This window comes from Caretta caretta, chromosome 2 (assembly GCF_965140235.1).
Source record: "Caretta caretta isolate rCarCar2 chromosome 2, rCarCar1.hap1, whole genome shotgun sequence".
NCBI lineage: Eukaryota > Metazoa > Chordata > Testudines > Cheloniidae > Caretta > Caretta caretta.
In genome coordinates, this window is record NC_134207.1 from 162,559,369 (window position 1) to 162,572,701 (window position 13,333).

General features: G+C 41.1%; 1 protein-coding gene across 10 annotated transcripts in view; it reads right to left on the reverse strand.

The window, feature by feature from the left end:
• Nucleotides 1-13,333, reverse strand: part of FHOD3 (formin homology 2 domain containing 3) — a 611,695-nt gene that overhangs the window by 56,235 nt on the left and 542,127 nt on the right. For all 10 annotated transcript variants that reach the window (XM_075125568.1, XM_075125567.1, XM_075125566.1 and 7 more), the window contains 3 exons: nt 10,170-10,352; nt 6,117-6,236; nt 5,436-5,597 (listed from right to left, as the gene is read on the reverse strand). In XM_075125568.1, coding sequence (XP_074981669.1) covers nt 5,436-5,597; nt 6,117-6,236; nt 10,170-10,352 — 465 coding nt within the window. The remainder of the gene's footprint in view (nt 1-5,435; nt 5,598-6,116; nt 6,237-10,169; nt 10,353-13,333) is intronic.

Consider the following 13,333-nt stretch of genomic DNA (forward strand, 5'->3'; position numbering starts at 1 on the left):
CTTTCTCCAGGACCCTGCTGATGAGAGGGAATGGGGGGAAGGCATAGAGAAGCTGGCTTGACCAGGACAGGAGGAAGGCATCTGAGATTGCGCCCCGTCCCAGACCCCCCCGGAACAGAACCGGGGGCAACACCTGTTCTGCCTCATCGCGAACAGGTCCACCTGGGGAGTTCCCCACACTCGGAAGAGCTGGTGAGCCACTTCCGGGTGGAGAGACCACGCGTGTTGGGAGGAGAAGTCCCTGCTCAAACAATTGGCCCACGTGTTGTGGGCACCCGGCAGGTGGAAGGCCCTCAGGGAGATGTCGTGTGCTATGCAGAAGTCCCACAGTCTGAGGGCTTCGCGGCAGAGGGCCGAGGACTGGGTCCCGCCTTGCCTGTTGATGTAGAACATCAAGGCTGTGTTGTCCATGAAGACCCTGACCACCTTGCCCTGTAAGTGCGAGCAGAAGGCCAAGCATGCCAGGCATACAGCCCTGAGCTCTTTGACTTTTATGTGTAGGGGCAACTCTGTGGCCGACCACAGTCCTTGGGTCTGAACGGTCCCCATGTGGGCTCCCCAACCCAGGTCCGATGCATCGGACACCAGCTCCAACGACGGGGTCATGTCCCGGAAGGGGACACTTTGGAGCATGTTGCTCAGGGAGGACCATCACTGCAGGGAGGCGATCACTGGGTTGGGCACAGTGAGGACTTTGTCCATCCTGATCCGGGCCTGGGAGAACTCCGAGGCCAACCACAACTGGAGGGGCCTCATTTGGAGCCTGGCGCGGCAGACCACGTACGTGCACGCCGACATGTGACGCAGGAGCTGGAGGCACACTCTGGCCATTGTCACAGGGAAATTCATGACTGAGTCGATGAGCCCCTTTAGGGTCTTGAACCTGTCTGGTGGGAGGGAGGCCGTGGTCGTCGAGGTGTCCAGGAGCGCCCCGATAAACTCTATGCGCTGGACTGGGACTAATATGGACTTGGTGTTGTTTACTGACAGGTCCAAGGTGGCACACGTGGACAATAGGAGCATCACGTGATCCTGCACCTGCGACCGGGAGCTGCCCTTGACCAGCCAATCGTCCAGGTAGGGAAAGATCTGGACCCCTTGGTGCCTGAGGTAGGCAGCCACCACTAACATACATTTCGTGAACACCCTGCAGGCAGTGGATAGGCCAAACGGGAGGACCGTGAACTGGTAGTGGTTCTGTCCCACCAGGAAACGGAGGAAGCGCCTGTGCTCCTTGTATATATGGATGTGGAAATATGCATCGTATAGGTCCAGGGCCAAGTACCAATCCCCAGGGTCGATGATGGAGGGGATGATGGAGGCCAGGGAGATCATGCGGAACTTAAGCTTGACCTCTGGAGTCGGGGTCAGCACCGACTCCATGAGAATGGCCCGGAGCCTAATGTCTCTTTCTCTTTTAATCCAAGGCTTGAATGACTTGCAAACCTTGCAACGATCGCTGATGTGAGTCTCATCCAAACAGCATAAACAGTCCGCATGCGGGTCACTCCTTGGCATAGATCGCCTACAAGAGTCGCATGACTTAAAATCCGGGATGTGGGGCATGCCCCGGCCCGGGCACTCTAACTAACTGGAACAACTAACTGACTACAGGTACTAGCACTGAACAAACGAAAAGTTCTGGGGACGAGCTACAGCAAAGCTGGAGCAGAGTAGTTCCGATTCACCTTCACTGGCGGCAAGAAGGAACTGAGGGGTGGGGGAAGCACGCAGCGCCCCTTATACCGTGCCATGGAGACTCCAGTCCAGGAGTCGCTGGGGTGCTCCCCCTACGGGTACTGCCAGGGGAAAAACTTCCGGCACCGGTGCATGTGGTGAGCATGCACACCTATTGTGGAATACACATGAGCAATCACTCGAAGAAGAAACATAACCAGGGAGCAGGTTATCCTGTAATTACCTACCGCTGAGTTTCTTTCACCTTCCTTTGAAGGAGCTGATATTGACCGCTGCCAGACACAAGATACTAGAATAGATGGATCACTGGTCTGAGCTATTCCCATGTCCGTGAAAAGCGATTCTGTAATAATTGCATTCTGGATTCCCATGTTGATTATCTCTCAATGATTCCATATTCCATGTATGCAGTTTAAAAATAAAAAAAACATGTTGTTTCTAACTTACAGATCAGAAAATTCAACTTGACTCTGGGAGTCAAGTTGGATTCTTTCCCTCATGAATATCACTTTCAGTAATAAAAGCTCTGAAGACTAAATTTGTCCGCAGTGACAACTGTACAGCCCCCTATGACTTCAAATTTATATTCTCAGTGACAAAGGGATAAGGACAAAGACAAAATGTCCCTCACTATAAGGGATGTCACTCTTCTTAGACCCACAGTTCCCTCTGCTCCACACCAATTTGGCCTCCGCTCACTTTTACTGTTGAAAATCCTTTACATAAGAATTAAAGATGCATGAAGCTGAGGTTATACATTGAAGGAAAGGAAGGAATACACTGAAGAAACCCACCCAACTGTACGTTTCCTGCATAAAGATTATCTCTGTGCCCCAATTTTGGGTCTTTGTCACACACTGTGTGCCACATTGGGGACTGGAAGATTTAGGCATTTGGCTATACCTGTGCAGCTCCAGTGCCTTTAGTGGTTTCCACAGGCCTGACTCTTTGGCATTTACTAATGAATGCAATTAATGTTGCACAAAATGGAATAGAATCCCACTCCCTGCTGATGTTTGTGTTGGCTCTGCAGAGCTAACAGGAGTAAGGAGAAGTAAGATTTATTTTTGTCACTGTTTAAGTCAGTAGATAGGACACACACATAGTAGACACACAGAAGGAGAAAATTTGTCGAGGAGGAAAGTGCCATTATTACATCTTTTGCAGAGTAGAATCACACTGTAAGCTGTCAATAGTGAGAAAAAAGCTTAAATGCACCTTCTTTCCATATGAAATATGGCTTTCTAATGAAGCTCTACCCTAGAAGTATGTTAGTACAGCACAAAGATATTATGTTAGGACAAGAACAAAATTTGGGGACTGTTGTTCCCTCATCCCAAGCCTCTGGTAGTAAAAAAACTAAACAAAGAAAAGAAAAGGGAAATTTTTTTTCCTCTCATAAAGAACATAAGAATGGCCATTCTGGGTCTGACCAATGGTCCATCTAGCCCAGTCTCCTGTCATCCGACAGTGGCCAATGCCAGATGCTTCAGAGGGAATGAACAGAACAAAACAACCATCAAGTGATCCATCCTGTGTCGTCCAGTCCCAGCATCTGGCAGTCAAAGGCCTAGGGACACCCAGAGTATGGGGCTGCATCCCTGAACATCTTGGCTAAAAGCCATTGGTGGACCTGTCCTCCATGAATGTACAGAATTCTTGTTCTGAATCCACTTATACTTTTGGCCTTCACAACATCCCCTGGAAACGAGTTCCACAGGTTGACTGTGCACTGTGTGAAGAAATACTTCCTTTTATTTGTTTTAAACCTGTTGCCTACCATTTCATTGCGTGACCCCTTGGTTCTTCTGTTATGTGATGGGGTAAACAACTTATTCATACCATTCATGATTTTATAGATCTCTGTCATCTCTTTTCCAACCTGAATAGTCCAGTCTTTTTAAATCTCTCCTCACATGGAAGCTGTCCCACACCCACAATCATTTTTGTTGCTCTCTTCTGTACCTTTTCCAATTCTAATATATGTTTTTTGAAATAGGGCAACCAGAAGTGCATGCAGTATTCCAGGTGTGAACATACCCCTCTTCTGCCCTTCAAACAGTCCCCCACCCTGTCAAACCTCATCATCAGAAGCAAGCTCCCCACAGACCAGAACACACCAACTCAAAGTGGCACCAGACCCTGCCAGAACAACAGATGCAAAACCTGTACACATATCTTCACTGCTACAATGACCAACAACTCCCACAACTTTCAAGATCCATGAGTCCTATACATGCCTATCATAATATATGGTGTACGTCATCGAGTGCACTAAATGCCCCCAAAACAACTATTTGGGTAAAACCAGACAATCACTACATTTTTGAATGAACTTACACATGATAAAAGACAAACACCATATCATGTGGGTGAACGTTTTTCACAAAGCCATCACACTATATCTGATCTCTCAGTCCTCATCCTCAAAGAAAACCTTTACGACACCTTCAAAAGAAGAGCATGGGAGCTTAACTTCATAACTTTGCTAGACACTAAAAATCAGGGATTGAATAGACACACTGGATTTATGGCTTATGATAACAGTCTATAAACCACTAACCCCTCCTCCTCCAGCTTTTTTTTCTCCTTTACCCACTGTGATGTTAACTGACCATTTCACCTTGAATGGTCCCTTGAAATATGTGTTAACGACTGCTGCTAAATAATCTGATCCATCTTGTATTTAGCTGTGACACTCTGGATACATCTACCTGGGGATAAAAGCCATGCAGCATGGCTGCGGCTGGCCCAGATCAGCTGACTTGTGCTCATGGGATTTGGGCTGCAGGGCTAAAGGTTGTTGTGGAAGCATTCAGGCTTGGGTTGGAGCCTGAGCTCCAGGGCCCCCAACCCTCACAGGGTCCCAGAACTTGGCCTCTAGCTGGCGCCCGAATATCTACATGGCAATTTTTCAGCCCCGGAGCTTGAGCCCTGTGAGCCCAAGTCAGCTGATCTGGACCAGCTGCAGGTTTTGTTATCCCTGTGTAGACATACCCTGTGAGAACATTGCCCAGATCTGAAGAAGAGCTCTGTGTAAGCTCAAAGGCTTTTCTCTCTCACTAACAGAAGCTGGTCCAATAAAAGATATTACCTTATCCACCATGTCTCTCTAAAACTCTTCTGATGCAGGTAGTTTTTTTTAAAAGAAAAAGAAAAAAACAGTGCCTCTTGGTCTCTTGATGAGTTTGACATAATTAAATAAACACATTTACTTTAAAAAAAAAATGGTTTCCCCAATACCAGAAAATAACCATAGGGCAATACCAATAAAATCAAATCCTAGCCTGAAAATAGCGAAGGACAAACTCACAAAGATATGTCCCTAATTTCTGTAATAATATTATAATAAATCCATGTAATAAATAATGATGACTTCAATGATTTCTAGAATAACTCTTTTCTAGTTGTAACAAAGCACAACAAAGGCAATGAATTTGTTTCAGGTTTATGGACAAAGTAGTAGCATGGCTGCAATCTGAGGGGTATACTGAGATACTAAGATATCTCAGAGATATCTCGAGATACAGCCAGAAAGATAAGAGTACTGGTATCTTTAAAATTCCATAAAATCCACATTCATAAGAAGAATTGTGAGGAGGGGAGAAAAAAAAAAGAATTAAATCAAAAAACTTCAATGTTACATTTAAAATCTTTTCGTTTCTTATGGAGACTGATAAAGATCCGGCATCTGTAGCAAATGCAAGGAGCTTTTCTTCTTTTGTTCGCAGACATACCTTGGCTGACCTAGTGATGGCCCCAATTTCTGAATAAAGATCTGTGCTGTCTGGGAATTTTTCTACCACCATAGTGCAGACATGGTGGAGGAGAGACTGCTTATGCACTGTGTCCTTGACTTCCGGAACCTTCTCGAGGTAGCTTAACTCAAAAGCTTTGGCCTGTGTAGGAAAGGAATTTTTTTTAAAGTAAGTTTATTTTGTCCACACAGATCTCCTGAAAGAAAACATTTATTAAGATATACAATGCATGAGGGGGGTGAGGGGAAGAGATTACTCTTTTTAAATAAAAAGAATCCCAGAGCAGGAAGAATATATGATTCTTTCTGATACAATTTTACATACTTCTTAAGAGTCAGTAGATGCCTAGATCATTCCATTGGCAATGAAAAGAACAAAGAGATGATTCTTGTAGTGTGTATCAAGAACAACTCCACTGAAGTCAATGGGGTTATGCTGGTATAAAATTGGGACCAGGACTGGTTCCAAATCTCTGAGGTTATTTTGAAGGGAGAAAATAGAATTAATGAAACATACAATGTAGGTTTTGTTTTTTAAATTACATGTATGTGTTGGAAATACACATATACTAGGTGATAACTGTGATACGAGGTACAGAAGCTGATGAGGAAAGTCTGTGATAATAGTCAGTAATAAAATAATAGGGTGACAAAAGCTTACATTGGTTCCATTTAGAAAGTTCCCAATGGCTAGTAAAGTAGAAAGGATAAATCCCAAGGTTTTATTATGCTCCAGCTGGTCCATTCCTTCCTTCAGGTCTAAAAGTGGTTCTGCAACTTCCTGGCATTAAAAAAAAAAGTGAAGATTTTAGGCTCTCATAGATCATTCTGTCTTAATTCCATGTTTTAGATTAATTATTGCAAAAGTTCTAAACAGTGATCCTGCAGAGAACTGGCAGTTGTGTGATGCTGCAGCTACTAAATCACATAAAAAAACCCAGCAGAGAAATAAATTAAATATTTCCTAAAGTTGCTTGTTCACGTAAGCGATTGGTGTCCTTGTCACAGGGATGTTATATGATTGAAAATGGAAGAAGCTTCACTGCAGGGGGCTGCTGTGTTTGAGTTAGAGGCATAAAAAGCTCCACTAATGAAATGTCTTAATTTTTTGTGATGTTTCAAGAGCAAAGAAAACCTACAATATTTGGTAACTTGACATCTTTAATCTGCCTCTACTGGTCCCTACAAATGATGGCCACCTCTGAGATGCAGATGTGACTACTTCTGTATATCAGTCTGTCACTTAAAAACTCAAAAAACACGGCAGTGTCACGCTTTACAAAATGGCCTCTAATTTTAACTTTTTAACCTGCAAACTCTTAATGTGCTTTCTGTACATGCAAGTTATCGGTAAGCAGGCATATAGACTGACAGACACCAATTCCGCTCCATTATCTCAGGAAATGGATTACACTGTATAATTCAAAGGCAGAGAATATACAGTAATTGAAATAAGTGAGCTTATTTCTATGTCTTTTTGGGTGGCCAAGGGCTGTTTCTTTTGTATGTACAATAAGGTACATATAGTTCTCAGTCCTTTCTATCAGCAAATTTCATCTTAGTCATCTGTAACCAGCATTCTTTCTCCAAATTATCACTCTGTTGATGATCTGAGGAGCCAAAATTAAGCCTCAGTATTTTAGGCCAAGTGGCAAAACAACTGAGAATTTCTTTGCCTAGTGGAAACATGATGGATTATTTGTAGATTATAGGGATATTTTATCATAAACATGTGCAGGGAGCTTCAAGAGAAAATGCACTGACAATCACTATCATATTACCATTTTGTGTAAACCAAAAGAAAAGGAGTACTGTACATTTTATTTTGGGTATATTGGCAGGGTGAACAAATTCAGAGGTGATATAATTTACACATCAGACTATGGGAGTAAGGGGGTCTAAGGCCTTGCCTACATACACAAACAGACACAGCTTGCACCAGTTTAAGGTTATGTTTACACTATGGAGACTGTGCTGCTAGGTCACCATAGCTGTGCCAGCATAACCCCCTAGTGCAGACGCAACCTCTTCTCATGGAAGGGTTTTTTCCATTGGTGTGGGAATACCACTTTCCTGAGCAAAGGTAGCTATGCCAATGGAAGTATAAGTTGACATAGCTGTATCTACACTGGGGGTCAGGTTGGCATAGTTATGATGTTCAGGGTGTGATTTTTTCACACACCCCTGGCCAACGTAATTATCGTGAGCTAACTGTTAAGTGTAGACGAGGCCCATGTAAAATTGATTTAGTTAAATTGGTACAAACCCCTATGTGGACACACTTAAACTGGTTTGCAAGCTTATATTGATTTAGCTTCATTTGGTAAATTACTGAATCAAGCTAAATCAATACAGATCAGTTGCAAAACCAGGGATTTTCACAGGTTTAACTAACTTGATTTAAAAACTGATTTAAATTCAGCATGTATAAGCTGTGTGTGTGTGTGTGTGTGTACAATAGCCTTAAAATGGTGTAACTTACTTGATACTGGGCTAGATAACAAGGTAGCTCCCAGCACGATCATGTTAGACATAATAAGTTTGCCTCAGTTAAATTAATGTACATCTTCATCCAGCCAATTCATGTGCAAATTATACCATCTTAGAATCCCTTATATACATCTGTTGAATATTCTTATTTATTATTATCTGCATTAGAGTAGTGCCCAGAGACCAACCCAGGCCTCAGAGACCACAGAGGGTCCCTCTGTGCCAGGTGCTGTACAAAGAGTGCAACAGACAGTCTCTGCCCTTAAGAATTTACCATGTAAATAGACAAGACAGACTCATGATTGGGGAAAGGGTTATAATACCATTTTCCAGATCCAAAGTAATTATGACACAACTTTATCATTTTTATTCTAAAGATTTATACTTTGTGAAAAAGTATGAAATTTCCTTAACGAATGATAGCATATGGTCTACAGTTCGACCAGGCTTTAGGTGTAATCATTTTATGCCGAAGAGAAATGAAAGGGAATCCTTGTCTTTCCCAGTTTAACTACTCTCATTATTGCACCTGTTTGCATTCATTTATAATCCTTTAAGATTGACAGCACTGAAGATATATTTGCACACCCTGTCCTGACTTTAAAGACTTTTCTCTCTTGATTTAGGAGAATTATCAACAACCTCTTTCTAATAAATTCAAACTTGTTTTAAGATGTCACGTCTTTTAAGATGTCAAATTTTTGTATAATTTGATGGCATTTGAATTACATATAATTTGGTGCAAAGAATTAGAGGAGCCAAGCACAGAAAAGTCAGAAAATGGAGACTAACGTTGAAAATCAAACTTAACTCTGCCACTTTCCCCTTGTATTTATGCCTTAAAATATGATCTTACTTTAAAGTGGAGGACATTAAAATGACACATTTACCAAAAAATACCTGAGATCCATGATTATTTTCTATTCTAAATACAGCAAAAAACTACCGTTTCTCAAATATTTCTGTGTTATGTGTATGGTAACTATTGGCATATGATGACATTTTAATGGTGACTTTTGTATACATGCACAATTTTTTTAAATCTGACCATATGGAAATTTTTTATTTATTTTATTTTACACACATACAGATATCAAAAATAGCAGAATGACTCTGGCTCAAATCTGATAAAAACTGATAAAAATTCAGGAGGTAGAGAATATGACAAAAAGGAAGAGCCAAACTCGGACCTCTGATGAAATCTGGGTCTAGAAACTAAAGTGCTAATATCAGCAGAAGAACATCTTTTGTAAATACTTTGTGAGGAAAATCCTTAACAGGAGGGAATTTGCAAGATCTGATAGGAAATCTGCATTCTAATACATTATTTTTTGCATTTCCTTTCAGCGTGGGATATCATGAAGTCCAACCAGAAAATAAAGAGATTTTGTATTGATTGAGCTATTACTAACTAGGCCTCAGATCACGGACCAAGCTTATTCTTAGTAAAACTTCACTGCAAGTACAGTAGTTACATCAGAGATGAATTTGGCCAAAAAACATTCAAACCAGTTGAATTCTGTTTGTCTGTTTTGCCAGTCAGTAACTTGCTAAAAATAATATTTCAAAATTTTGTTGAAAGTTAGCAAGCGAATGTATGAAATCACCCAAACAATGTTGACTCTTCTATGGCTCTTTGACTGAATAGTGCACATCAACAAGTGCAGCAATATTGTGCCTGCATACAAGTAATTCTGTTAATGAGCAAAATTAGAAAAACATCTGAGAGATAATCTTAATTTTTCTCCCCACACACTTTCAAGAGTTTACAATAGCAATAACAACTTTGAGGGATCCCAGAGATCTTATAAATTAGCTAATGAATTAATATAGTGATTAGTTCGCTCCACTGGTCACAATAAGCCAGATTTTGATATACTAAGTCTTTACATAGGCAAAACTCCCACTGATTTCAACAAGTGTTTTGCCGAATAATATCTGGGTAAGAAGGATGTAAGGATTGGGCCCTCATCCCCAGGAAATTCCTTGTTCCTAAATCATTATTGCCTAATTAGAGGAAGGAAGACATAACCCTTACTTTTTTTTGTAAAAAAGAGCTAAAATGTTCCCACTTCTTCCACCCCATCTCCTGTTGGTCACCAAAACAAAAGCTAAAAACAATCCATTCACCATACACACAACATAGCCAGCCATGTAATAATAAAGACTGAACAAGCTGAAACAAGGACTTGAAATTGCCTGCTGCCAGTCAGAAGAAGTTTACCTTTTCCACTAGCTCATAATCCATTTTGAAAGCCCAAAGCTGGAGTCTAGCGGAGAGCTCACTGATGGAGGAAAGAGTGAGAAGGAACTGCTCTGCACTCCCCAGTGGGATGTCAGGGTTTGCCATCTGGGCCTCCTGGATCTTCTGTTTTTCTTCCTCCGTAGGAATCATAGTTAAAATTTTCTAGAAAGAAAGACAAGAGAAATTATTTTTAATCAGATGTACAAGAGCAATGATTTCAAGCCTCTTTTTTCATGGAAGGAAGGGGGAGGCAAAGAAGCAAATTTATACAACATATATTTGGAAACCCATTTTTTTTCAGACAGGTGTCCGTTCAAACAATTAAGAATCATACTGAAGGCTTGACACTGGTTTACTTTGTGGTAATGGGATTCCTGACTCAAACAGCTATAAGTGAGAGCAGAATTGTGCTCCGATTATGTGTAACACAAAACCACTGCACAGGACACCTAAACCATAACAAGGGAATCTTGAATAGGTCTATGATTGTAATTAGAAGTCCTTATTGTTTCTTTTATTTTTATGGAATGAGAGTGATTAGCCACAGAACAAACTAAAAATGCAAGTTTATCTCCTGGTATCTTCAGATCAAGACTGGATACCTTTCTGGAAGATATTCTTTAGTAAACTGGAAATTACTGGGCTCAGTGCAGGGAAAACTGGGTGAAATTCTCTGGCTTATGTTATACATGAGGTTAGACTAGATGATCTAATGGTCCCTTGTGGCCTTAAACATCTGAGAACTTAGAACAACAAAATAACTCAAAACCTAGGTAAAGGCGAAGATAGGATTTTTATGGTACGTTGTTAAAAAATGTTTCTAAATGGCAGCATTTTGCATTTCTGTAGGTAGGAATGAAGGTACCCAGATGGCAAACCATTTTAGGGTGATAGCGGGGTGGGTAGCTCAACTATATAAACTGTGTGATGTTGGAAGAGCTATTATCCCTCTCTACTCCAACCCCATATGTTTACTTGTCACATAATATGACAACACTATTTCAGCATGAATAGGTCAGTCCTAGAAATACCACCTGTATTTAAGACAGTTACTCAAAAAGGAACAATTGGTAAAGTTTTAATTCAAAGTATGCACTGCACAACATGGGGCCTGCTTTTCCATTCATCTGACAGGCTTATAGTATCGAAGAAAGAGGATATCAATATGCTAATTTGCTGCTGTTATCAGTATTGGTTCAGAAATTTACATTTTCCTTTTAATTCGTGGCTTTTGTGTGCTTGTTTGCTTGTTCTCCAGGGTTGCTCTTGGAAATAAGATTTTGCTTTAAGCAACTAAATGCGTTTTTAAAATGAAAAAGAAAAGAAAACAACATAAACACATCAAATAAGCCAGGACCTCTGCCCTGCTGAACACTGCCTTGTTAAAGGCGATGTGGTAGGTTTTCAACAAGACCTATGTTCACTCATTGGAAAGAACGTTAGGCTTTTTCTGTAGCCCTTTGTAATGGCAGAATCAATTCTGGAGAGGCGAAAAAAGTCAAAGAAACACAGGATCTGCCAAACCAGATTACACCACTGATCCATTCAATCTAGTATCTTGTTCCAGCAACGGCTAATGCCTGATGCTTCAGAGGCACCTGCTCCCTCCCCCACTGATACATCTAGCTCATTGCTCAATGTTGCATCTGGGTATGGGGAGTGAGGAATTCCCTGCCGACCCCATCAGGTGAAGAATGACCTTTGATCAACCAAAATATTTTATCAATTCAAATCCAGCCACAGTACTTGTCCTGATGACCATCTTCCTACGGCAGTGTATTCCATATGAAGAAGCATTTCTACCTGTTGGCTTTGAACATATTATGTTACCTTTCAATTTAACAAAGTGTCTCTTTGTTCTTATACTACACAATAACAAGACAGTCTGGTTTTCACATGGGATATGCAGATGGGAAGTGTAAAGTCTGTACTAATTTCAAACAGGGAGTGGAATCATTTAGTCTATTCATTCACTTGGAACAGAAGAGGGATAATGTAGAATTAAATTTCTTTGCCCCTCTTTCCCCCAGTTATTACTACATTGTGTATATACTGCAATACAAGAGACAGTCCCTGCACCAGAGAGTTTACAATCTAAATAATCAGCCTCAGGGGGATGGAAGAGGATGTAATATTCAAGACAATGATCAAGATGATAAATAAGGGCATGCAACTTTTGTCCTGAAATTTATATGATGACAATGTAAAATACAAATTGAATCCAATTCCTCACTTTTGAATTCTAAGCAGTATCTGTGTTTTCCTGACCCATATCCTGAAAATGGCTTGAAATTACTGTTGCATGCATTTAACAGAGAGCCTTCGTTTACTGAAATCAGTATGGTTTCTTGATTTGTTTTTATGATCTATCTGTAATCAGTTTTACATGCTTACATCAGTTGCCTAGATCATATCTAGAGCAGATTTGAGAACTGAACTGACTGCTCCAGGGCACCTCTCAGACCTCTCTATACTGAGTTCAGTATTTAGATGCTACTGCAATGGGCACTTTATAAACATTCAAAGAGATCAGACAAAAGGAGGGACAGATTAGACAGACAGATATGGACAGATGAGATAAAAATCCTGACTGGGGCATCAGGAAAACTTCACAGTAACTCCCCAGGAAGAATGAGGCCCTCCAGCACCTAGTCCTCTCTTTCTTTTTAAAAGATGACTTAAATTTCAGTGACTTTGTGAGGCTGAATGGAGGAGCCAGGATAGTTTGCATCTGGGATTATTTTAACATTCATACATGGCCAATTTAGGAGACATGATTGATGTAAAAATACTTTTGATACATTCTGGTCTCAGAAGGGGAAACACTTTGGCAGTTGCAATGCCCTCAATTACCCCCTGCAAATAACTAGGGCTCCAGGCTTTTGACAGATACGCAAGGATCCTACAATCTTTCTTTTTTTGATGGTAAAGCATCCTCACTGTAGGGATTTTTCAGCAGCCTTAGGGCATTTTAACCAGAGCAATGAAACAGTCAGCTGTATTTCCAAAGGGACTTGCCTGGTCCCTGAGCTTTGTATAAACACAGCAGGCCAGATGGAGCTGACAAAGAGCATTCAGTCCAAGCACTGCTACTCTGCTCTGCTGCTGAGCTGCTTCATGTGGTATGTGCAAAGGAAAAGCAA